Genomic DNA, 27,103 nt, shown 5'->3' on the forward strand with positions numbered 1-27,103 from the left:
GTCTTATCCAACAGCTTACTAAGCAGAGAGGAATTCTTGCACAAATCAAGAACTTGGAAATATTGTCTTGTGGGCAGCGCTATTTTTGCTGGAAGGCTCTGACCAAAACTATCTCAGACATCAAAACAAACTGATTATGCTATAAATATTAAAGGCTTTATAGCTGTTTGTTTGTGAAATAAATTCTTGGAAAGTCCCTTGGCCTTAATACATGGAGGAAAAGGTCAGAGAGGAAGAAGGGCATAGGAAAAGGGAAATAATTAATTTTGGACATAATTTATTTTGCTTTCATCCTACTCACTTATAGGAACTTATACCAACTTCCCCCCAGAAACAAATGGTCAAGAACTATGCCAGACAATATTCAGACTTCTCTGTGTTCAAAGGAAAGGAAAGAGTTTCAGCTAAAGCTGTGTTACACCTAAGAAAGCCTTTGGTCATGTTCTGTGGAGGCACACTTAAACACCACAGTTGCTCTGCAAGAATCTACAATACCTGAACCACAGCCCTCACTTTCTGCTATCAAGTAATAAAATCAAACAAATCACCCAAGAGGCAGGCACTAAAGTTTGGCTGATCTTTTACCTGGATGTAAATCCCTAGTTTCATTATTATTGCATATCATTCATGACGTACTTATTCACAAGGTAGAAAAAGTGGTTTTTCTTGTGTTTTGGTTATGGAGTTTTGTTTGGTTGAGGTTCTTTTACAGTTTACAGATTTAAATTTTATGGCTCATTTGTGTCTACTTGGCATTATGAACATTTTCACTGGAAATCTGGGACATTTGTACTGAAAACAGCTAATGGGGAATGAAAGAGAAAAATACATTAATAAGTAGCACTGAAAAACATGCAATTAGTGAGGGGGGAAAAAAAAGCATTAAATACACAGTCAAAACATTAAATATCAGTTTAGACTTGTATATTTTATACCTCACAGTAAATATTGCCTAAACTAAAAACCTCTAAGCAAAGGTCACGTGGGTCTGAGGCTCCTCACCTGCAAAGGCACTCCCAGAGCACATCTAAACACATGGTGGCTGAGCACCATTGGCAAGCACAGCCCAGTGCTCCATCAGGATCTTGGCAGGTTTGCTCCACAGGTACATTTCAACAGCTCCTACTCTGGCTCGCTTGGACAGAAGGAGGGCTACACTTACCAAGGAGGGTGTGGGGGGTCAGAACCAACCAACCAACCAACCAAAAAAGTCCAAGCAACTACCCCACTCAGCTGAAGATGGCACAGTAAGCTGGACTGGTTGTCCTGATTCCTTGGCTGCTGTCTAGCTGTCACCATGCATAGAGAGCATTCACCCTCACCAGAGCCCAGAGAACAAACAGCAACCACAAATCATAAACTGACCCCAAGAATTCTCCCAATAACTTGGCGCTCTCTGGCACTTATTTTTTGCTTAATTCCTCTGTCTCCATATACTGTTAATCAATCACATAATTGTCTAAGAAAATATATCTTTCCCCTCTCCCAAAAAAAATATATTGGGTTAACTCCATAACCACTTAAGGGAGAAAGTCAGTGGCTTACATCACCCTGAATAACTGAGGTAACCACACAGGGAGGTTTAAAAAGAAATGTTTACATCCATTCTATGTCATGCTAAAACAAACATTTCTCCCACTGGCAGGAACTGGAGGACACCCAAAGGTCTGGGGTTTTTTCCTCCACCGAGTATGTAATCCTCATTTTTCCTCGCACTGGCAAAGTATGTGCAACAGAAAACTCCTGCCTGTTTCATATTTAGTATGTATAAAAAAGAAATCCCAACTCTAAGTGATATTGGACCAGTAAGATTTTTTTTAAATTTTACTTTCCACTTTTGGACAAAGTCCGGAATAACCCAAACTAAGCTTTTGGCCCACTGCATGAGGCCCTGTGCAAATGACACCATCTGACCAGTAGTTGCTAACTATCACAAAAAAAAGACAAAACTGATGGTTATGGACTTGCATTGTGCAGGTAACAGGATAAAGAGAGGTTACTATTTTAAACTGATGCAGCAGCAGCACAGGCAGAAGAATTTGGTGAAATTACATACTGACAGCAGCTCTTGACTGCTTTTGTCATACATCTTACAGCTCAAGTGTGGTGTGTGGAACTATATATAACTACTTTGAAAGACTGCCCTTCTTTCATATTCCAGCATCATACAAATGTAGCAGTGGAAACAAATGTGCATGCTGCAGTTGTGTGGGGTGTTTTCTTTGCAGTTACTGCCACACAGCTGAAGCAGCATCCAACACAACACAGACCCATGCATTTAGCTTAGCCTGGCCCCTCTTTTTTCATTCTCCAAACTGAGTTTTTTTGGAGTGCTCTTTCTACATTTTAAGTGAATCACAAAATATGCTAAGTTAAGTCAGTGGCTTCCTCAAGAGCTCTTGTCCACTATAAAAACCTTGCAGCCTGCAAGGAGACAAAAGCATTCCTATGTGATGGCCACAAAGAGCACATGCTCCATAACCACAGCATGTGCAAAGTAAAGCTCAGGCTACAGAGAAAAGAGAAGCCACAGTTGTACAGCAGGACAAAGGTTTCTCCAAAGGACACAACACTTCTTTCCAATTGTCCACAAGCATTTCTATCTCACACTTTGAAATGGTGCACTAGGATGTACAGTGGACATTGGGGGAACAATACTTAAGTGCAGAAAACACAAGCAGAAGCCAACTTTCACACTCCTCCGAGATACCAATCCTGCTGGCAAAGGCATTTGTGAGAATGCATGCACATAAAAGCCTTGCTGCCCAGATCATGTGTAAGATATTCCAAAAATTGAACGACGAATGCAGGAAAGCTCCTAGGGAAGTAAATCCTGCAAAAAAAAAAAAAAAGAAAAAAAAAAAAAAAACATTTGAGCTGAATTCATCAAGATCTAAGTTAAAGCCTGATGAGGGGTTTAACTTGATCTATTCAGGATGTGATTGCAGGTACAGAGCACTTTGTGAAGACTACATGCTGGCAGTGTAATAAAACAGGATGTAAGATTTGGACAAAATAAACATTTATGCAAGAAGAAAATTCTTTATCCCCTCCAACTATAAAACCAGTCTTCACCATCTGTTTTTCCTGGTTTGGCTAAGTCTTGGACTTTTATTTTCTCCCCTTTCTGTTCAATGAGCACCAAGAGTATGGAGCATGTCGTTTTTAAAACAAGCCCTGCTTATGAGGAAGAAAAGTTTATCAGCCCATTGATTAGCACAAAATTAGTATAATACTCTCCATACTGTCTCCACCACTGTTGGTCATCCAGAATTCAGACACTGATTAATTTAATTGTCCATAATACTAGAGGAAACACATTGCTTGGAGAATTGCCCTGCACTCTGTCTCTACAAGCCATTAGTATTCATTTTTATGTCTTATTTCCTCTCACACATTACCATCCAAAATAGAATTTTCTTGCAATGGTTATGTAAGGGAAAATTAAAGGTACTGGCTTTCACATATTCTGCAGTCTATAACAGAAGCCTGCTCAATATTTCAAAAGTACACATTCCTTACTATACATATATGCATGAGTACTAAATATTCTTTTCCAATTTTGTGGGGTTTATGATCTTTTCCACTTAACTGTGTTGTTTTGCCCCCGTGACAGAGTATTCAGAGTATTGTGGAGTACTGTACCATGGCAGGATATCTGGAAATGTATGTTGTACTCATTAGGGAAGTCAGCCTAGATATAGTTTTTGATAGGACAGATACATGTACCTTCAACATCAAGAGATGAGCCAAGTTTTAGCATAATAGCAGAATTTTTCTCAGGTTAAGCCAGAAAGATAGCAGCTGTGATTTATTCCTAGATCTGTGGGACCTTTTTGTTTACCCCTAAACTGTAGAGCATCCTCTGTATTCATTATACGGAATAAGAAGTTAAGCATGATGGCCCCCACTTATTTTTAAAGTACAGAAAACACAACATTGAAGATGAACAAAATTTCCATTTTAAAAGTCTTGTTTAAACAACATCTTTAGAACAGCTCAGCCTTTTGGAGGCTGGACTATACTACACCACAAAGCCTACAACATAGCAGTTTCAGCCCTTTTTCTGGAGGCAGGACCAAACAGTTGTAGGGTTCAACTGCACAGCAGCAGTTCTGGTCATGTCTCTAGTATAAACAGCCATCTTGGGGAATGGAGGAGAGTGGCACAAGACAGACACTTTATAACCTGCTTTGATCAGAAAGGTCCAAACCAGCCCTCCCAGTCATCAGTGAGTCACAATCAAATTAATTGAGAAGTGAATCAAACACCCTGTCTCTCTCTGCAGGGCTGTAGCACAGCTTCATAAGCTCATTGCAGCAGAATGGTCACATCTTCACAAACGGGATTACAGTGTGTTTTTAACACTCCTGTTATCACATGTGATTCCTGCCCCAGTCCTAAGTGTAAACTAGCATTTAACTTCCCTCTTTCCCCACCAATTATTAAATATAAATCCTTCTTTTCAGCAAGACCAAAGGAGTAAAGGCTGTTGGCAATGTATCATCTACAAAAATAGTTAGTCTTATAATTATAAGGTAATACAAAATCTTATTTTCTTTTCATTTGACTAAGCTGTGCCCAACACTTCAATACAGGAAGATACAAACTCTATCTATTTAAATGTAAAAATATATACAACTATATTTAACATTTAAATATCTTTAAACACAACTGTTTGAATACTAACAATCTTATATACATTCCTTCTTAAACAATATCTCTTTAATATCCTCCTCTTTTGTTAAACAAGTTTTATTTTCCTCCCAAAATACCCAATGCTACTTTAAAATTCTGGAGGGGTAAAAATTAGAGCTATATAGAAAATAGCAAGATGTCTTACAATTGTAGTGTATGATAGCACATATTTTTCATAAAAAGAACACATCATTCAAAAACTGAACCACTGTAAAAGTTCTCATAAGTCCAACAGGACTGTCTTTAAAAGGTTACTTTGGTTAACAGCAAGTCATTCTTAAACAATTAAGGAAAAAATATATATTCTTTTACCACCTCTACAGATGCATTTCCTTGGCATGTTGTAGCAATCTGTATACCTTTACAGATGAGCACTGCACTGGTTCAGTGCTCCTTATTTGTACTGTGATTTCAATAAAATAGATTATATATAAGGTTGGATTGATTTATAATTAAATTAGTCCAACTTCCTAAAATCTCTGAATAAGAGAACTCTCTTCCTAAGACTTCACAGGAACTCTGGAGATCAGAGAAAGAATGGTAACACTACTACTTCTTCCTCATAATGTTGATCTCATGCAGTACTCGAAACAGCATCACGAAGTTGCACAAAACTGCTGTTTCCCTGCTTATTTTCCCAGTCAGGAGAGTGACAACTTCTGTGAGCTCTGCATACTCTGACACCCAGCCAGTCACACCAGCCTCTGAGCATTCAGGCAACTAAAGTGCCACTGGACTTCACAGTAATGCAGTGCCTTCCTCTGAGTCATTATGCATATTCCAGGTCACGTGTGGCCTCCACCTCACTGAAATTTTACTCATTTCCATGGGAATAAATGCCTTCAGTTTTTGGCCAGGAAGAGGAACTTGATCTTTATCTTTCTTCCCTCCTCACACTACGAAACCCTCTGATCCATCAAAAATGACAAACAAAAAGGCAAAAGTGTAAGATTCTCCAGGAAAAGAAAACCGCATTAGTCACTGTGTGTCAGTTAAGCTGCAAAGCAGAGAAGTCTGACCAACGAGCAAAGGCACTTGGTAACAGCACTGGGGACAAGTCACTGAGTCAACAATTTCAGTCTTGTCATCCAATTGACCAGCAGCGAGGGCTCTGCCGAGGAGGATTTTGTGGACGATGTAACCGATGATTTTTTAGCACTTTCCTCTTGAAAGGGAATTGTTGCACTGTTGTGGAGGTCTGTATTCATAAAACACCTGCTGCCTCGAATATAATCTGTTCCCCTCACCAACTGCTTGTCAGACACTGGCCTGGAGAGGGGGTGCTGCTTGGAGGGGCTTTCCTCAATGATCGGGGGTATCCTTTCATTGCTGAAGTACCTGCAGAGGACATCTTCATCTGTACAAACAGGAGGAGGAAAACCAATTATTGCTGACTTCAAAACCCTCCATTAACATTTTCTATTTCTATAGAAGTATTCTGGTTACACTTCAAATACCTAGATCTGGGGTTTTGTTCATAAAACACCTGGACATACGCAGCTGTCAATAAATTAATGGCTTTTTACATCTTTAATGGTTTTTAAGTAACATAAGTAACAAAATTAATCCATACACAGGGAAGATACCGTTTGACTGTTATATTCTGGATTCACACACACCAAAAATGCTGGTACAGACTACCTTCATGCAAATCATTATCATGGGTGAGATGTAATAAACCTTCTTCTAATGTGTTATTCAAAATCCTGAAGAGACCAGAGTTGAATCCATGTACTTCTCAATGTAACTCATGAGTAACTTAAAAGCTACAAATATTACTCTGGACAAGAGAAATTAATTTTGCAGGTGAAGATGTAAGACCTTCCCTCCCTGGTTTTGACCAGTGATCTGTGATGCTTTCAGTTTTTTTACTCTTCCCTAGGTACCTGACCAAGGCAGCTGCTGCTAAAGACATCCTACTGGACTAGGCAGGCCTTTGGCTCTGATCCAATACAGCTTAAATACAAGCCTGCAGCACTTAGGTACATTTCAAGTATTAAAAAAGACAACACAAACCCAAAAGCCAAACCAAACAAAAAACCATACACACAAAAACCAGCCCTGCCACCTGGTGATTGCTCTGTTACACTCATTACTTAGCTCACTTCTAACATCCCAGGTTGATGCTTCTTGTTATCAACTTCTGGCTTTGCATGAAAATAATAGAATCCAGCTTTGATTTTACCTAGAATTAGACATTAGCTTTCATAACTGATTCCAAGAATAAACTAGTCATCCTTATTTCCCACTCTAACATGACTGAAATAGTCTTTCAGATGCAAAAGAGGGTGGGAAGAGGACAGTGTGGGAGGTAAAAAAAGCCATCCAACTGAACACCCAATGTTATGAGCTTCTGTCTCCCTCACATTCAGTGATGTCTGCAGAATATGTTGCTTTCTAACAGCAGTAGCGGTAAAAAGCAGCTCCTAAAAGGCCCTATATTTTACATTTTGAGAACAAAATTCAGAATGCTTGCTTCTACAACAGCCTCCACAGTAAGCTAAACAAAAAGACTTAGCAAAAAAGTAGTTTCACAATCCATATTAAATGCAGAAGAAAGGATAAGGCTGCGTGCAAGAGCAAAATAGTAAACTTGTGTAAAGTCACAAGTACAGATCTGCCCTAGTCATTCTTGCTAACATCACCCCAAGGAAATCTTGGAGAGGAAGAGAATAGGATGAGGAATGAAACCTAAAACCTTGCCTTTTCTCCCTGATCCTCGTGGCCTAGAGAAGGGTTCTGCAGCTCCTATCCAGCTTCCATCAGCAGGCATTGACAAAGGACGAGGTTTTCCTAGAGACAACATTGGAGGTTATGAGGAATGATATAAAGTTTAGGAAAACAGTTTTTAAACTTTTACTTTTCCCAGTTAAACAAAGGGAGAGATAGGCAATAAGGAGTTCAAATTGCAGAAAAAAAGAATATTTGAAGATACTTTCACTGGTGACATATAAGAAATCAATGTGCTGAGATTGAACAGCCACCCTCTTGCTCATTTAGAGCAGGAGTGGACATAACGTTAATAACCAAAACACACATGGAAATGGCTTTCTATAGCAGCAGAGCCCAGCTGAATGACATTCATTAAAGAACAACATTTAAGAAAAACTATTTCAGATGTAGAATTTCATTCATATTCACAATTTGCACAGAATTCCCTTAAGAGTCATTAATAGTCTGACATGCAGTTTTCTAAGACAAGTCATTTCAGACTGACCAAAGCCCTTATCACAACAGTGATACAGAGAGAGAAATGAACTCACCATAGGACTGTGTTTTTTCTCTCATCTTGGCTGGTAGGACATTTACTTCCACGGGATATCCAGGCAACTGATCTGAATCAGCAATAGTAAACCTTCGTCTTCGGCTCTCCTGATCCAGAAAAGAATTGGGAGACTCGGCGCCCTTGGACCCAGGCAGTGGCTGACTGCGTTTGTTGCCTCCTCCATACACAAAACTCCCCTTTTCATCTCTGAAAAGACATAGCACTTCAGTTAGTGGCTTAAAAGAGTTTAATGCTAAAGACATGAGTAGATTTGAAAGATACTTGTAGCACCCAGACATGCTCGTGACAACTGGCAGTGTGCTGCAAACAAGCTGGAAAAAAACCCCAAACAAGTCAGGTGATAGAAGACTTCATTATAGTTAACAAGGAGAAAAGAAAGCTACCCCCCTCATGCTAATTCACTCTTAACGAGCCAGTAATTTAACACAGAGAGAAATCTAGAGGCTCCACTCCTGCAAAAGATTTTGCTAAATGAGACCTGTCTGGCTGTCTGCTCAGGAGTGATACATAAATTTATCCATCTCTGTGCTATTTTAACACCTATCACTTCCATCTGAGGGACTCTCCATTGTAAGAGTCCACTGAATATTTACCACCTTCTCTCTCCCTCCTTAGGAGTTTCAGTCACAGATTCATAGTGTGTATATATATATGATTTTGATTAAATTCTGCAAGGACTTTTGGAAAATAAGCTACCCTTCAAGTTAAGATTTGCCAGGAGGTTTTTTCCCCTTCTCTGTACATGTAGCTTGAAGCAACCATTGGCCAAGTCAGGCATAAAAACACATAGCTGACTGTCTAAGCACACATATAGCCCAGTATTCATAGCAGTCCCTGGCTGGCACATCCCACTTGTCCCGCTCTCCAGCAAGAACAATGCTACAGCTCAGTGAATAAGAAGGAGCTATTTATGGAGATGCAGAGACCAAAAATTGCACTCAAGTGTTACACCACAAATGTATGTACGTGGAGAGCTCTCCTACACCACCACCATGTGGAGACTGTGCCATGGGCAGGGAAACCAAACACTGCTCTCTGCCTCCCAGTGTGGACCAAAGGAGATCCATGCCAGGAAAGGAAGAGAACAGGATGAGGGGAAAAAAAAAAACAACCATCACACGAATGTACCACAGTTTCAAGAGAAAAGCAAAACATGCAGAGGTCAAAATAAATGGCCAAACAGAAGGCAAGCGAACTGTCCTTTCTCCTCTTCCTGCCTGCCACAGCTTCTCACATTTGCTTTCTTTAAAAGTCCAAGTCAAGATGCCTTTCCCTTTCCACACATCATCCAGGACAAGTTTTACAGCTCATATTGTGATTTCCTTCCTTTTCAACAGGGATTCAGGTCTAAAGACATCTGAAGCTCGATATAATTTTGTGTCTTGTTAGGAAAAATAAACAAATTGAGCACATGGACATAATTCACCAATGTGCTTTAAATTTATTGATTTGAAGATAAGACTAAGGCATTCATCTGCTAAATCTATATGCTTGTTATTATGCCAAAAGATTTGGGGCTTTTTAATAAGAACTGAGCATGTGTAACCATAAAAGCAGGGAGAGAGCAGGTCAAGGTGGGTCCAGCTTCATAAAAGTGACCCTACCTTGGAAAGCCCCCTCCCTTCCCAGTCCTGCCCCAAAGATTGCAGTAATACAACCTCTGTCTCTGTATAAGCCCTTACATGACAGGAGGCAAGTGCTTTCCCACAGGGCCTGCAGCAAAAGGCCAGAGTTCCCATGCTGGCCTATCTACACATAACCTAAATGGTCAGGGAAGGCCAGAAACATGCCTGCCTTTCACGTCTTGCCTGAAAACTCTTTTTTCCATCACATTCCCAGATCATCTGGCAGGGTTCTGGCATGAGTCAACATGGACTTGAGAACAAACAACAGTCAGCCTTACTATACACATCCCTCCCCCTCCTGCTGTGTACACAGGTCTCCATTTTCATAGCTAACACTGCAGGATAAAAAAATAAAAGTTGATGTATTGACTCTCCCTTCCCTTCAGTGGGAACATATTTGTTTTAAACAAGTTCCAAGTTTAAAAATTTAACAAGATAGGCATTATTTAACATGACATTCTTTTCTATCCTAACTCCCAAAACAGTTACTCAACTTGCTAAAAAAAGAAAAAATCCAACAGTGAAAAATGTTAGGGACAAAAATTACTTCTTGCTGTGTGCAGTTGGATTTAAACAGTGTCATAAACATAACTCCACAAGAAAACCAGAGATGACATCAGTTCATGTTCTGGGAACAAATCTGATCTATGTGGCACACAATAATCTTCTAGTAATAAAATCTGTTACTATCCTGGTAGTACACGCACTTGGGCCTAAGTTTAAGCAATCCAACTCCTTTAGGCAGCTAGAAGTAAGTCTGAGATTTGCAGCTTCCTCAAGCTGATCTGCACAGAGCTCTAACAGCAAGCCAGCTCAGAAACAAGTGCAATGAAGGAGGTTTTTGTTCAGTAGTGCACTTTTGTTTGCATACCGAGGCGAATATGGAACAGCTGGTGGAGGGGGTATGTACAGATCCAAAATGGCCGGCTTCTCTTTCTTCAGTGAGGTATCCACGGTGCTTTCTGGGGACTGAGTTGAAGCTGGTGGAGGACTGGTCTGAAAAGTTAGACAGGAATCAAACATCTGAGCATTCATTTAACATTCACAAAAAGCTAATGTGATAATCAATAGTACTGTTTTCATCCCCTAGTGAATTACTATCTCTGTGGTGTATAAACACTCTAAAAACTCTTAGAATCTACATTTTCCTCCACCCCCAGTTTTGGCTAGCTTTACAGGCCCTCCTACAGAAGTCCTGTCATGGGTAATGCACTGCTCAAGAATATTTTGCTCTTTCCAGTTCTTTTTTTCCTGTAAATTCCACAGACAAAAAAAGTAACTGAGACAAACCCACCTCTTCTATTTTTAGATGCATTAAAAGAATGCTATTTGTTAAATACAGATATGATTTGCAAGCCTTGTGAAGCTGTCATAGGCCACCTTTATTCCATACCATTCAATGCCTGGGGCATAGACAGGAATATAGTAAAGCTCACCATAAATTGGATGGATCATGGATCAATGGCTGTAACTAGGGCCAGGGAAGCAAATTAAAAATAGATTTGGCATTGCTCATGTTTGCAGTTCTTTTCTATATATTCTCAGCATCTTTCCAGGCTCCTGTCTGCCTCTAGGAGAGAAAAGGTTTCAAAGACACTTTCACCTTTGTCAGGCAAGAGAACTGCCCTCTCCTCTTTTTGTCAAGGACCTGTCCACTTAGTTAATTGCACTCCTGCACAAGCTTCTGCCTTCTACTGGTCAGTATGGTGAAACCCAGAACTGTAAAACAGCTTCTCCAATCACACCTTCCCCCAAGGAAACTCTGCTGGGTATAGCCTATAAGCCAGCCCACCCCAGCTTTTCACCCTGGTGATACATGTCAGGCATGATGCCACAAAAACAGGACACAGGCGTTGCTGAAAGTAAGGATGAACAAGTAGTCAGGTAGTATACATCTTCTACCCAGTTTGAGAGAAATCTGCCTTCATGGAGACTTGTGATAGCCAACAGCATTTCAGAGATTTAAATTATCCCCATGGCTGTAGGGAGACCTGTATCTCCCTACATAGGGAGGAGGAGGGGAAACTCTCCCTGGTTTTATTAATTTCAGGTAATTAGTTTAAATTCAGTTAGGTTGTTTCCTCCTGTGAACATTAAGCCCTAAGGCTTTCTAATAAAACAAGCCATTTCTCAACATGGTTATTTAAGAATTATTAACATCACTTTCTCTGTCTGCTCAGTACCCAATCTGTGACTTGTCCAACAATCAAATCTTATTTAAACAAGTAGTTCAAATAATTTCTTGAAAAAACCACTCTTTTCCACTCTTCACCAGACTAAAAAGAGGACAAATATATGGAATAATCTAAGTTATTTCAGACATATTACTGTGATAGAGAAAGCATTTATTTATTGCTCCATGCTGATTAATTCCATACATATCAGCAGTTTTGCCTCAGGTAAGTTCTTCTAGTGGCACACAGACTGATTAAAATGTTCAGCACACCTAGTCCCTTTGTGTACCAAGAGGGCATTATCTGGTTGCAAGGGGAAGAAAAAAAGAAAAAGAGAAGAACATTTTCCCTTTTATCTAGGAGCTATAGGAGGACAGCCATTTCACCTAACCTGCCTTGACCTACACTCAAACATGAGTACTTCGGAGCATTTATGGGATTTCTCTTTTTTCAAGCTGCAACCAAGACATTCCCATCCTGAGATCAGAGCGGAGCTGGCAGGGTCTCACCTGCACCAAAGGCGGTTTCCAGCGCAGGTTCTTCAGTGGAGCAGGAGTGAAATGAAAAGAGCCAGTAGGGCGTTTCTTAAGCAGCAGCCTAACTCCAGCAGGATTCTCTCGCAACTTTGCCACCAGATTTTTTAGTTGCCATCCAACCTGGAAGAGAATAAAGACATCTTTTATTTAGCATTTCTTTTCTGAAAGCAAACAAACAAGAAAAACCCAAATCCCCCAAGTCAAACTGTTTGTTTTAACATGAACCTAGAAGAGATAAGAGATCCAAAAAAGCCATTTTAAGAATTGATGAAAAAATTGGAAAACTCATTTTTTGCAAGGTTTTTAATTTTGTTCCCAAAAAAGTTCTCTACTTAAGCTGCAAACTAAATACTGAGCTATCAAGCAGTGCTCTTTATACCTCAGTTCCAGTCCTAGAAGGATGCATGGATATGCTTAAACTGACTAACACAGGGATTCACAGTGAAGTACTTTTGTCATGCTTCTTTCTCACATTGGAAGGCATTGTTTACTTGGCTAAGCAAAAATGTAATCATTACATCCAGGTACCCAGATGCAAATGATTGGACAATTGTTTGCAAACGACTGGGGGGCTTTTTAAAGCTCTTTATCTGCATTTCAGTGGATTGTAACAAGGCCTTTTAAAACAGGTCTTAAATGCAACATGAACTATTTTAATACGACACATAAAGCATTTAAACATGAAATGCAGTATATTTAGTCAAAATACTACAAAGAATAAAATTTGTCTTGAAAACAAAATGCTAAAAAGCCTCAGCCATTTCACCAAGCAAACACCAGAACTGCTGCTTGACCCCATCCATTCAGCACCTGTGGTGCAGAGCAAGCATAGGGGAAGGTCTGTAGTGCTGCAAGTTACTCACCACAGTTTGCCGGTTAACCTGGATCACTTCATCACCAGCATGAATCTTCTGAGAGCGATCAGCAGGGGACTACAAAGAGGAAAACAAGAGTCATGTGCTGCAGCAGGTCTCCCTCCCTGCCATAACAACCCCCACCAAGCTAAGTCAGAAGTTGCATCAGCAATGCTCTTCACTATAGATAATTTTCACATCTGCTGACAACTTGAGAAATGTAAATTAATTAATTGAATTATTTATTTTATACTTGGGGAACTAAAGGGGAAGGGAGAAGGCGCAGCCTCCATCTGTTACAGGCCAAATTGTACTTAAGGCATGGGAGAGTCTGCACTCTCCTTTTCCCTCCAGTTTGTACTATAGTTTTAGACAGAAATGGAGGAGGACTGAAGAGGATTTCTGCCCTAAAACAACAACCATCTTAAACAGCTTTCAAATAAATGTATATTTATTTTTAAAAATACATTAAGACTTTGAATGTACAGAATAAAGGACCAAAACCACTCCAATCCACAAGATAGATCCATTGCACTTTCCCTTTTTGTTTTCCAATGTAAATAAAAACTTCTGACTTTAATGTGAAACTGCCTGCCTGAATCACCAAGGTCAGCAGATAAAAATATGTTTGCATAAGTCAAATGTACATAGATAGGTATTTTTCAAATACCTAATAATAATAGACTTTAAAATACAATTTTCTTGCAACAAAACCTAAGCTCGGGGGAGCCGTTAGCAAGGAACAGATAAATATGTCAGTATTTACATTTATCAACACCTGGTGCTGCAGTTATTAAAAACACTCTCACTGCTATAACACACCAACTCCTACCAGCCTTGACAACACCCAAAGCACACAGACATGCTACCTTGGTACATGCACCCTGGTCACAGGACAGCAACTCCTCCCATTCCCCCCACCCCATGAGCAACTACCAGGCAGCAGGCCAGCTCTTCCCAGCGACTCCAGAATTAAGCACCGGGATTAAGGACTCCCTTCTCCACCTCATCACACCTTTAGACCTCAAGTAACTTTGTTATGAGAAAGAACTGTAAGAATAAACAGCACAACAAAGGAAGAAAACATGGGGAATTTGTGGGAGGCTCCAGCTATCATGAGTAACCCCATTTCTTCATTGTCTTCTTGCTTCCTCTGAGAGGAAATGCCTCTGTGGAAAGCTGCATATATAGGAGTCAACCAAGACCACGAAAAAATGCTGGGCCAGAGTCAAGTTTGTGAAAAACAAAGCTCATTTCAAGCTGTCCTTTGGGTGGCCAACAACTTGTCTGAGGGAGGGTGGGGAACCCTTGCACAGAGAACTCCTGCAGCAAGTGAGAGGTCACAGCACAGACACTGGGATCACACTGTGAGAACAGAGGAAAGAGCAAAGTTTAGCTCTAGGCCAACGTGACATGCAAAGTCACACGTGGGATGGCATAACTCAGGAATTCTCTTGGCTGACTCATACCAAATGGACTTCCCCAGTTCTTCCATTGTTCAGTACTGTCAATTTAGAGGTGCAATTCCATTGCATTCCCATACACCAGCTCCTGGGGATAGCTACTAAAATACCATTCCAAATCTAGCAAGAAAAAAGAAAACTGAGCTAAGATCCAGCCTGGGTCACCTAAATGATACCATACCACCACAAAGACATCAGTTGTTCACAGATCTCTCAGTCACTTGTCAAATTCTGTTGCTCCAAAAAAAGGAGTTTCCCCAAAGGAAGAACCAGTGTTGATAATAAAAAGCAGGCACTTAGGTCAACACTCAAAGCTACAGAAGGAATACAGACCCCAAATAAGACCTACATGCAGAAGCAGGTTGTCAGCAGTCAACACTATATTCTTTCACGTTTATCAGATGTTAAAGTTGCTGCAAAAGTGGACTTGGTCTCTGTGGCAGATCCTATATAGAATTGTTCCAGGACAATAGCATAAAAGCTATAGAACCTTTCACTCTGAACTGCAAGCACAGATTGCCACCCTCTCCTGGCTGGTCCCTGGACCTGGCAGGGGAACAACTAGAATCACTGGTTCTTTCCTATTCACAAAAAACAAAAAACAAAAACAAAAACAAAAAAAGGGAAAATTTACCTTCACTTTAAAACAAAAAAAAAACACCCTCCAAAAAAATCCCTCTCTAGATTCTGATCAGAGTAATTTCCTCCCACCATGTAACCACCTTTTGAAAGTTTTATCAAGGGTTTTCCCTGAGTTCTTTGCCTCATGGCTGTTCTGTAGCTACAGCCCATGGCCACTAACAGTAAGTTTGGTGAGGCAGAGATCACAACCTAAACCAGTGCCTATGAGAGCTATCAAGCTATAAAGACCATTAGCAAACTGCTGCTGATCATTGTATCATAAAAATGGTGGGCAGTGTGTGGCAGGACTCAAGAGCTGCAACAGGGGAAGAATGAAGAGAATCAGCATTAAAAAAGCTGATCCACAACAGCATGAAACAGGAAGGTGATTATTAAAGGAATAAACCAGCAGGTAAAGAGTGGCCAGGACAGCTATTTGCATTGTTTTCCCTATTTCTATACTTTTACCTGGAAGTGCATGGAGATTTTTTCATATTCTGAAATTTACATTCAAAACACTTCTGCATTTGTGGTAAAAACAAAAAAAAAAAAAAACCCAAACAAAAAAAAAAAACCACCCAAAACAAAAAAAAACAAAAACCAAAACACAAAAACCAAAAACCCACACACACATTGCTGCAAACACCAAGTTTCTCTGCTGTTTTTTCTTTCAGTCACTGCTCCTGTACAGTAGCCTGTTTGAAAACACCACAGCATCACCTGCCAGCCTCAGCTGCTGGCTGGAGGTCCACTCCTTCAAGGGCTGCCCAAAAGCCTTTAATAAACTCTCAACTATAAAGGACTCATAGTGTACAAATAAAACAAGCAACCACCTGCAGTAAAAACTAGTTGCCTCTCTTGCCAACTATTTCCTTCCAGCTGACCACTCTTAAAGTCTTACTTGTTCATAGTCTTTTTAATCTGCAAGGTAATTTTGTCACAGGACAGCTCATTGATTTCATTACTCATTACTGAATTTAGCACACTACCACCTAAATGTTCCCATTAGGGGAGATTGCCTTTGCCGGTGGAGAGAAAATGCATCCAAGACTTTGTTAAGCAACACACCATAAGGGCTCAGAACAGCAGATACAGTAACTTATTAAAGCAATTACTTTAATGCCAAGCATTTGAACTAATTTGGTGTACATGCAGAAACTGGTTTAATCAGACTAACAGTGAAACACGCAGGCACAAAATATTTACAGACTGTGGATAAACAAATTATGCATCACACAGTATTTAAAGCAGGTAATACCATGCAAGTCATATCTAAAACAACAAAAAGTAGTAAGTCAAACTACCTCAATCAAAGCTACTGTCTGAGTTAATATACATTTACTTTACTTACATTTTCTGTAGTTCCAGTAATTACATGCAACCCATCATAAGTTGATTTTATGTACATTCCCTGAATATAAGGAAAAAATAAAACACAAGTTTAAAGACAAAACAAACCACATAACTTATCTGATTAAAGCACTATTGGCAACAGACTCAAAACATTATTAAAACCAGTTAACAATTCGTATATGCTCCCTAGAAAAGTGTGTGGTCTAATATTACAACACTCTAAACTTCTTCACAGATCACTTTTAGTGCAGTTAATTATAATATTTATAATGACTTCAAATACCTAGTATATGGAATGAGACTTAGAAACACTGTCTGGTTGGTAATACCAAACACTGCTGGTTTTGCTGCCTTGTCGGTCTTAGGCCTTGAACAGAACTTTACTTCCCTACTACTCAGCCTGCACTAGAGAATTACAAGGTTTTACTAGGTGGCCACCAGCTGTCTCCATACAGAGCAGACTCACACAGCTGGACTACAAGTATTGCTGACATGTTCTTTTACAGCTTCTCTTGCTAAGTCAATGTACAGACTGCCTCATAACCACAACGCTTACATAAGCACTAAAAGCTCCAGCAGAGTATTTGTGGCTCTGTATGTTAATGCTGAGTGTGAATACAAGGACAAACTCGATTAAGTGGGTGTTGACTGTAAGAGCACCAAATCAAAAATCACAAACAGGCTATTAACTAATAATTACACAGATGACCCCACAAGAGGTGACCCGCACATTGGTTTCATCATTTATGAATAAATACATCTCTACTTTTCCTTTCTGCATCTGTTGTTAGAAACACACTGAGAAGTACAGAACTGGATGTTACTCAGGAGCTGAAAGCAGCTTACCACACTTGCTTTAAAAGTAGGTGGAAACTTAGATGATCTTTTTGACCCTTCCTCTCCAGCCAATTCCCTGCCTGTTTCCCTGTGAGTATCCAACTGTGTGCACCCACTTCCTTGTTTCTTACTTAGGTCAAGCTAGACTGACTCTGCTTCGATGCAGCTTGTGCATTAACAAAGAGGTTCCCATAATTTCAAGAATGTGTGACTAATTCAGTCAAATCCACTGGTCTAGGTAAAACTATGTAGCACAGTAAGACTGTGAAGCTTTCTCTAAAAATGTTCATCTCTCCTGCCTTCAGGGCTAGGGGTGAATACAAATGCACATAACAATTTCAACTCCCTCCAACTCATTCTAACACGTCTGTTCCCTAGGCAGAAAATCCACCAAAATTTCAAATTAAGTTTCTCATAACCAGCACTCAGCTAAGTAGAATTCACTGAATGAACAACAGTCAGTTATGTGACATGGCCACCAAACACTTTAAAAAATTCTCATTTTCCTGCTAACAGCAAACCTCCAGAATCTCATATTCCTTTCAATCCTGCTATAAACACACATAAACACGCATCTTTCAAAACACAAATACCATTTCTCATTACCTTCTCCCTCTCCAAGCTCCCCCAGAAAAACAAGTGGTTATAGTAACCTGAAAAAATAAAACTACTAGCTTCACAAGCATTTATAAATTCTCCAGTATCCTGGTTAACACAGAAATCTTTAACAATTTAGAATCAGAAATTATATTTGGGATCAAACCTACTAATGTGCATATCTGTCTCTGGCAGCCATTCCATCTGACAATTGACCTTTAGGTTTCCTCCTCCATGCCTCTTTCTTTTCCCCACAGGCTATTATCCGTTTTGAAATGCCTTATTATAAACACACACTTGCATTGGTCCACAGGGCTACTACCTATTAAACACTGGGAACATTAGGACACTCCAGAATTGCTTCTTACCAGGCCTTCCCCAGGTTTAATGTTGGTTAAATGGACCTCCTCCAGACAGGCACACTGGCTCATCAGTGGGTCTGTAGTTGATCGGATGGCTTTATCACAAATGCCATTTAAAGTCTTGGCCTGCAATGAGAACATACAAAAAACAGTTATGAAAATTCTCTCCTGGCTTCCTCCTCTTTCAGTTTTCAAAAGATGTAAAGGAAATGAGTTCCAAAACCACTGAAATAGAGGATTCATTTGTACTGATCTATTCTACAGCATGTTCACATCCTTACTGTAACACAGTACAAACAACGTGTTTCCATCAGTGCCACCTCACCATCACTAACAGATGCTGACACATCCTCTGTCTAAAAAAATAAACACACAAAATACAGCAAAAAAATGAGGTTAGGGTTTGATTGCTTTAACCAAAATACAACTCATTAAAATATTGAAACATTTTGATGATTCCTTGTGGGAACAGTTGACAGTTTTTCATGTTCCTCTGTATTTCTACTATGAGAATACAGCTGGCCATGTGTCACAAAAAGTGATGTGCTGGCCACTAGCATATCTGCACAAAACCTTACAGTATAAGGTAGGACATCCAGCACTTAAGTGCTTCTGCAGTACTTCTCTCCACTGTGCCTCTGAACTGACCTCTTCTGGAATGCTTACACAGGCAAGGTTCGTATTTTCTTTTGACCAAAACATAACTGATCCTAAGCCAACATTATAACTAACGGCTAATTCTGACCTCGGCATGTGTGTCAGTAAAGTTGGAGGCAGAATGGCTTTGCTTTGTAGAACATGTAACTATCAGAATGTCTAATTAAACATGAAAAAAAGAAGAAAAAGAAACCAGTCAAAAAATCTGTGCCCTCTCTACACTCACAGGTTTCATAATGTCCCACTGTGTTTTCTGTCTTGGCACCAACTGAAGCAAGGCTGACACTCAGAGTAGGTTACAAAAGCTTAGAGACGAGGAGAGAGAGAGGATTAGTACACAGTACTGATCAGTACTAACAGTACTTAGGTATAAATAGTTTGGGAACCAGCAAGGTAAGTCACCTTTCACAAGGGGCTGGAATCCTTCAGTCAAAGTAGACACACACAATTACAGAATGGGGGGGAGCTGTGTCATAGGAAGACATTGGTTTGGAGTATAATGGCCCCTGGAAACAATAGCTCCAACCTTTTCTGTTTTGTTTTACGTCAGATTTATAGAGCAGCAATAAAATAAATGAAAACAATGTTTAAGTGTGAATGTGAGGAACTGCTCAAACAAGGGAATTCCAAACAACAATGCCTACTTCCAGTGTGGGTGTGCACAAACGGAAAAAGAAAGATGCAGAAAACTCCCTTTTACGTGGTCTCATTATTTATGAACAAAATTATTTTTAGTTATTGTGCTACTAAATTCCTAAGCATCTATGAGCTACCGGAAGGCCTTATCAAAGAGCACAGCCTGGTTCATGTCAAAAGCAGGAAGCGATGATTAACTGTTACAAAATATAAAAAGCATTCCATTACACTCTGTGTTTGGTCACAAGGCTGCTTCAAACAACCCTGGTAACTCGAGCTCAAGTACAGAGCCAGAATTTCAGTCCTGTGGCAGGGCAGGTCTTTTACATGAAGAAGCACAATAAGGCAGAGTGTCTGCCTATTAAGGCACTAAATGCACTTCACAGGCATAATTGGTTTATTTAGCCTGTGATCACTTTACAGTACTACTCTGCCCTTGAAAATTTGAGGTTAAATTCTCTTGGAAAAATAGCTGTGTAATGAAACTTTAGGAATACTTGACTCTGTACTATTGTATTATCATACACACGATCCATCTGCTGAAATGTCAATGATTTCCTCTACATTAAAGAATATTCACAAAACAAGCCATAGTAATGTTTCCTTGCATGATGTGCTTGTGCATTTGGGACTGAAACGCTGTTGTCAATACAATAGAAGCAACCGAAATGAATGTGACTGCAGACAGCTGAGTTTCAACAGAAACATAAACTTACCACAGTCTGGACTTTATCTTCCATGTCAGCCACAGTGCAATCCTAAAAATAAAACAAGAACAAAACCCCTATATTAACCAATAAACATGGAAACAAATCTCTGAAAACTCTGCAAAACTTCCATTTTAACCTCAAATAGAAATAGTTATTCATGCTGCAGGGATTAGTCAGATTAGTTTCACCCAGCAGGGCTCAAAAGGACTGTTAAGCAACTATTTTCTGGCCCTGGTAGAAAGCAATAATAAACCTTGAAAACTGAGAGAATGTAGGATTCAATTACAGCAGCTGACTTTTCCAGAAAAGCAGAACCCTGCACAAATAAAATCAGATTCTCAGAAGGCCAGGCAGATGTGTTTGCCTTACATAAACCACAACTCAGGTACTCCTCTGTCCCAGGCATCAAAATGGATCTAAAGCATATTGTTAAAAATAGAAGGGAAAGTGAATTTATTAAAATATGCTATCAATGACATTCCTGAAGGGCAGAGGACTGCGCAAAAGGCATTATTTACACAGCCCAGGTATAAAAGTCTTTGAACTGAAACAAACTACAAACTACTGTTCATGTAACAAACTACAAAAGTCATCACTGTTTTCTGCAAGAAGTACTGAACTGGAGAATGATATTATTCTCAGATTAAAAAGTTAAAACAGCACATAAATAATAAAACAAGATTTACAATATCTACAAGGAGAAAACCCCCAAGCATTTTAATAAGCTTAAGAATGAGTCATGTTGGAGAAGTGTGTGGAAGGCTTTCCCCTGCTTTTCTCTGCTAAATACATCTGCACAAATCAATAGCAAATGCCACCTATCATCATGCAGCCAAAATGCTCAATATTGCAACGTCCTTCTGCTCCTACTCATTTCTGTTTACACTGTTAATTATTTCAATCTTAAAGTTTGACATAGAACTTTAAGTGGAGTAAAGTCCTGTCCTTGAATCTATATAGCCATCATCAAAGTTAACTAGAATCTTCTTGCACTCCTGCCTTACTTATTATTCACTCACTTTTATACACCATTTATGATTATGCAGAGCAGCATTGGTTCCACGAGAGCCACTCTGGCCTCTTCTTCACCATTAGGACTGACCACCTGTTCCTATAGTCTATACCTTAATAAGAAATTCCTTTGAAGTCTAAAAATCCTCCTAAAGATTTTTCAACTGTATCACTTTTCCACATCAGCAGACTCCTTCAGACTATTTGAGCATATGTGCACCATCCCAGGACAAAATCATGCTGGTTCTTCCCTCATTAATGCTTTTTCTCCTGTGCACCAACCCCGTTCTTTATTATAGCTCATATCAAATTGGCAGAGAAGTAGTCTGACATTTTTTAAAAGGCCAGGGTTGTGTTCACAACCTCCATTCCCCTGCCATCAAAGGCTGATCTAACCAAAAGATTAGACACCATTTTTAGCAGTTTTATTAATACATTCAGCAATCTCATATCTGAGTTCCTGTAGCACTCTTGGGTGAACACCACCTGCTGCTAGAAACACTGTTTTACTGCACAATCTGCATATCTGTAGCTGTAAATCACTGGCTGTGCATTGCACACGGAACACCCCAGCAAGAAGAGCATTGAGCAGTGGGTATGTGCACCTTGGAGCACCCAGACCCCATCCTTTCACAATGACACAACTGACATAATTGGGTGCCACCACAGCTTGACAGCTCAGGATGTTTCTGTCCTTTGACATCATCCCTTCAGGATGGGGAGGGAACTACGCATGTCACAGGGCATGGTCCTTCAGAGTTTGAACATTGTAGGGGCACAGAATAATGGTTATGAGCAAGTTTGGCAGTCACTGAAGTGTGCACACAGTGCTTCATAGCCAAAGCAGTGCCACGCTCTCAGAACAGTCTCAAAGACAGGCAGCATTATCAGACAGCAAAATTATGCCAATTGCCAAGATTGTCACAGTTGCTACATGTCCTTTTAGATGTTATCTGTACAAGCACTCATCATACAGCTGGTAAATAAAGTTTTTAAAAATACTGTAGTCTTGCAGTAGTGGCAGAAACAGCCAGGCTAGTGGGACTTGCTCCTTCCATTACATGCAGCATTTCCCATTTGATGGCTAAAACATTCTGCATGGGACAAGATCTATGGAGTCTGCAAGCATAGGTAGAAAAACCAATAGAGCCACATTTTTGTTTAGAGTTAGCACTGATAACGGTTTTTCAACATGCTGCTTGGAATGTGAAAGTCTTCACATGCAGATCAACCATTTCAAAGACTAAGCCTCTTTCCAGTAAAGCTCAAGAAAATATGAGTATCCTTTAAGCTGCAGTCACTTAACATACAGCCAGCAATACCAAAATTGGTAATTAAATTCAGGGGCAGGGGGAACAACAAAAAACACCACAACTCAGAAACACAAACAACTGACACTGACCTTCAGGGACGTTCCAAGTTAAAAGTAAGCTGTCATTCCCAGAACTGCCTTTCATTATTACTCAGCACAAAGCAAGCACATTACTTCCCCAAACATCCCCTTTCCTTCCCTTTTGGAAAGCAGAAAGGAAAAGAAATCAGCTGACCTTCTGAACAGTAGTAGTGAGGTCCAAGCAGAGCTGAATGATTCTGTTCTTCATTGATGAAAAGTCAGCAATACCTGTAAATGGGGTCCTACAACAAGAGAAAATTCTCCTTAGATTGGAGGGACTAGCCTTCTCCCATCCCATCTTATCAGTGAGGAAGAGCATATGGGAGTAAGTGCTGCAACTCTGACATTAGCACAAGTGTGAGGGTAGTTTTACAATTTAAGTATTCCTGACTGCATAGTCCTGCTCCACTCACAAAACTGGGAATTGTCTAGCCCTGTGGTAAGCAAGTTCAGAGAGCAGAACCAGAAGAAATGGTCGGTTTGCCAAACTGCAGTTCTCTCACTTGCAAGCTGAAGTCAAATGATACGGTGGTGTAAAAATCACACCCTTGGGTTTACCAGTGAGTAAACCTCCAACTTTCTGACTGGACAAGGAAAAAACAATTCTCCAGAAGAAGAAAAATGGTTTTCACATTTTACACACAGAGGTGCAGCAAGACTTAGAGAAGAAGCATCACAGGTAGGGCAGCTTTAGGGCCTGTAGAGTCCTACATCTGACCCTTCAGACAGCTACAAAACCTAGAAGAGGGGCTGAGAAGTAACTACAGCAGTTTGAAAATGGACAAGCCAGCAATTTGCTGGCTGTGAGTTTCAGAAAAAAATTTAGGGTGAGCTGCCAGCAACAGAGTGAGAGGAGAGGACCAGGTGAGAGGCACAAACTGTTAACATCACTGCCTGGACACAGACCAACTCCTTACTTGAGAGCAGGATAAAGGATAAAAGTGCTCCTTGCTGCCAGTCCCTGCGCAGTTATCCTCCTAACTTCCCTTCTCAGGAGAGCTAGCAAGGGCTTGGAGAATTTGTGTTCATCTGTTACTGTGGACTGTACCCCTGCCAGCATCTGACCTGCTGCAGGTGTAACAAAATAACTCTGGCTCTTTCCAGGCAAAAAAAACAATTAAATAAGACAAAAAAAAGAGAAGACAAAACAGCAGAAGGATAATCTTTCCCATTGTTCAGTTTTCAAATCACATAGCTAAGGCTGTGATTTCAGCAGAACATTAAAAAATCTTTCAGGAAGGGACTTGCCAATGACAAATAATTTAGAAGCTGGGAAAACCATGTGTATGAGAAACTGACCTAGAAGGGAACGCTCAAACTTTTATAAATACCAGTTTGTGTGCAATGTTAACAGATTTATTTGTTCTAGCAAGAGTGGAAGTGCAAGAATAGATACCCTAGGTTAAATTTATCCACTAGAGGCCTTCTAGCAACACCAAAAAAGGGGGTTAGTGACATCAAGATCTTTCCACCCAAGCATCTAGGAATTGCCCTACAAGGAGAAGCAATTCATTAGAGCAGCAAATTAAAATATGACCATTTTATTCTTACCTGTCCAACCATGCAAGCAAGGCCTTAGCAGCACCAATAAGCTCTACGACAGAAGTAAGGAAGTCAGTCGGGGGCTTGCGAGAGGTATTTCCATCATAATTTGAACTTTTCCTACGGCTGCTGATGTAATTTTGCAGATTGTTGGATGACCCTCGCAGCTTGAGAACCAGGTTCTTCATATTGTCTGTTTCAAGGCCATAGTTCTGCAAGGAATATTATTAAGCTTGATAAATATCCTTGTTGAGTTCTCCTATTTATCATACCACAAGTTAAAAGCTCATATGGGACAAAAAGTCTTGAGGATTTGCACAACTTTCTCATGGGTTTTGGCAAAAATACCTTCTAAGATTTGTTCTGCACTATAGCCACTAAAGAATACTTTTGTGGGTGCCAAACCTCAATTTCTGACATTAATAAGATTTAAGGACACTTTTTCATCAGAATGAAGTCCCAACATCCTAACAGATATCACTTACTTGTTAATAACAGGATTGTGTTGTTTTTGTTAAAGAAGAGCAAGCTTTTTTTTTTTCTTAAAATGTTTTCTATCCTGTGGTAAATAAACACTGAAGGAACATTTCATTCACAACTAAACATAAGTTAAATCTGGTAAGAGATGAAAACACCAACAGGAAGCAAATGAAATTTTGCAATCAAAAGCTTGAGTAAATATTTGGATCACAAGTTTTCAGTAGCTGTGCTCCTTGACTACAACAGTGCAATTATTTGCAAGTTTGAGGACAGCATTAACATTATACATGGTAATTAAACCCATTTTTAGACATCATATTTCTCACTCATTTACAAAATCTAAAAAAAAAAAAATCTGACTCTTGCCTACAACTTCAACTTCATAAATTCAAATTCCTACTTTTCTTGAGGGAAAAATAAACCAACAACAAAACAACAAAAAAACCCCACCCCCACCAGAACAAAACAAACAGAAAAAAATATAAGATCCCTGTGCTTCTCTACTCTTTTGCCGCTGCAGATCCTTGCAACTAACCTCCAAGTTCCATAGTTCAGTCAGATATACTATTGTCTTGGGGTGACAATTGCCTTGGGTACCAAACCAAGACAAATAACTACTCTTTCTACTTTCCCACTCAAAAATCTAAACCAACTAAAGCAAATTTTAATTCCATTCAATTCCTATTTTCCAGGAGTTCCTAATACCTCCACTCAGGATCACAGCACCGCCGAGGCTGAAGGGGAGCTTCAGAGGTCTCAGACCAACCTCCTGCTCACAGCAGGCTCAACTGTGAGCTCAGACCAGCTTATTCGGGATTTTGTCTTCTCAGGTCTTGAAAATCTCCAAGGACAGAGACTGCACAACCTCTCTGGGCAGCCTGATCCACCTGGTCTGACTGTCCTCAGAGTAAGAAAATGTTTCCTTATATCCAGCCTGAACCTCTTGTTTCAGCTTCCACCATGCACAGCCCATCCTGACAACTGTTACCCACCATGGTGGGTGCTGGGGATCTGCTGCTGGACCTCCCTGGAGCCATCTCTTTCCCAGGCTGAAGAAGTCCCAGTCCCTCAGCCTCTCCTCAAGGGCAAGTACTCCAGCCCTCACCAAGCTCACTCCAGCCCTCCACTGAGCTTGCTCTTACCTTTCCTGTACTTAGGGGCAGGGGGCCTATTTAGACTAATGAATGAGACTAAAGGGTCCCCTCCCTCTCCCATTAATGCAGACCAGGATGCTGCTAGGGCAAACTGCTGGCTTGTGCCTCCATTCCCTCCAGGGTGAAGCATCTGTAAAACAGGCTGGAATATTTCAGATTAAGTCATTTACAAAATGTGAGACAGAATCTTTGACCCAAAGAAACACACCTCCACAGAGTACGGAGAGGTTTCAGCTATGCAGCTACCTTTAAAATACTACTACCTCCTATGGATAAGATCCCAGTGGGTGTAAGTTACAAAAGTGCCTCCCTCCTCCACCTCTTGGCAAGGAAATACCCTTCATGTGCAGCCAGGAGTAGGGGTTGAAAGGATGTGTTCAATTTTAAAAAATGCAAAGGATATCCTTAAATTTTCCAGGATCACAGAAAGGGAAAGATCTGGATTACTAAACAATTTTAAAGTACTCACACACTGAGATGTGTGAACTTACCACCTTTTAATTTTAATAAAAACAACAACAAAACACAAAAAGACCCCCAGCACCACAGAGCATTATTTGGATGCATTTCTTGCAGTTAGTTTTTTCCTCCTCTCAGAGGATTGGATATTAGTCTACTTGAAGGAATACTTTTCCACAAACACATCTGGATGTGGGGCAAATTCCTACGACCACAAGAAAGCAGCCACGTATCAGAATTCCTCCCCTTAAAGAGGGGAAGTAGAGGATGCTGAGCCCCTGCTTTCACAAAGGGACAGAAAACAGAAAATATTTTTCCTGTGCAGAGGTATAACCACCTAATCACTCTGATCAGAACTTGAAAGTTTTCATATAATTAAGTATCTCCAGATCATTCCCTCTGTCATTCAGGTGCAAAAACTGTGCCAACTACCTGTGGGTGTTTGAGATTAGAGATGGCACCAGCATTTAAGAGGACACGTGTTGATATACCAGGTAAGATTTTGGACTTGGCCTTAAACATTCACATACCCCTTATCACACCTCTTTCACTTTATTCATACCACAGGTGAGCCTGGTGCGACTCTTCCAGTTCAGGTAGTTTTTAAATAATTCTGTCAAGTAGTTCTGAGTTTTGAGGGAGACTTCAGCAACAC

General features: G+C 40.1%; 1 protein-coding gene across 1 annotated transcript in view; it reads right to left on the bottom strand.

The window, feature by feature from the left end:
* Positions 1 to 3,939: 3,939 nt before the first annotated feature.
* The window catches only part of CNKSR3 (CNKSR family member 3), a 31,969-nt gene continuing 8,805 nt past the window's right edge, over positions 3,940 to 27,103 (bottom strand). Inside the window, exons 3-13 of the mRNA XM_017739430.1 lie at positions 24,365 to 24,567; positions 22,968 to 23,055; positions 20,416 to 20,457; positions 18,413 to 18,532; positions 16,609 to 16,668; positions 13,183 to 13,251; positions 12,293 to 12,439; positions 10,481 to 10,605; positions 7,962 to 8,170; positions 7,402 to 7,491; positions 3,940 to 6,055 (exon numbers count right to left, since the gene is read on the bottom strand). Coding sequence (XP_017594919.1) covers positions 5,757 to 6,055; positions 7,402 to 7,491; positions 7,962 to 8,170; positions 10,481 to 10,605; positions 12,293 to 12,439; positions 13,183 to 13,251; positions 16,609 to 16,668; positions 18,413 to 18,532; positions 20,416 to 20,457; positions 22,968 to 23,055; positions 24,365 to 24,567 — 1,452 coding nt within the window. The 3' untranslated portion in view covers positions 3,940 to 5,756. The remainder of the gene's footprint in view (positions 6,056 to 7,401; positions 7,492 to 7,961; positions 8,171 to 10,480; positions 10,606 to 12,292; positions 12,440 to 13,182; positions 13,252 to 16,608; positions 16,669 to 18,412; positions 18,533 to 20,415; positions 20,458 to 22,967; positions 23,056 to 24,364; positions 24,568 to 27,103) is intronic.

This window comes from Corvus brachyrhynchos, unplaced genomic scaffold, assembly GCF_000691975.1.
Source record: "Corvus brachyrhynchos isolate BGI_N302 unplaced genomic scaffold, ASM69197v1 scaffold14, whole genome shotgun sequence".
Classification (NCBI taxonomy): Eukaryota; Metazoa; Chordata; class Aves; order Passeriformes; family Corvidae; genus Corvus; species Corvus brachyrhynchos.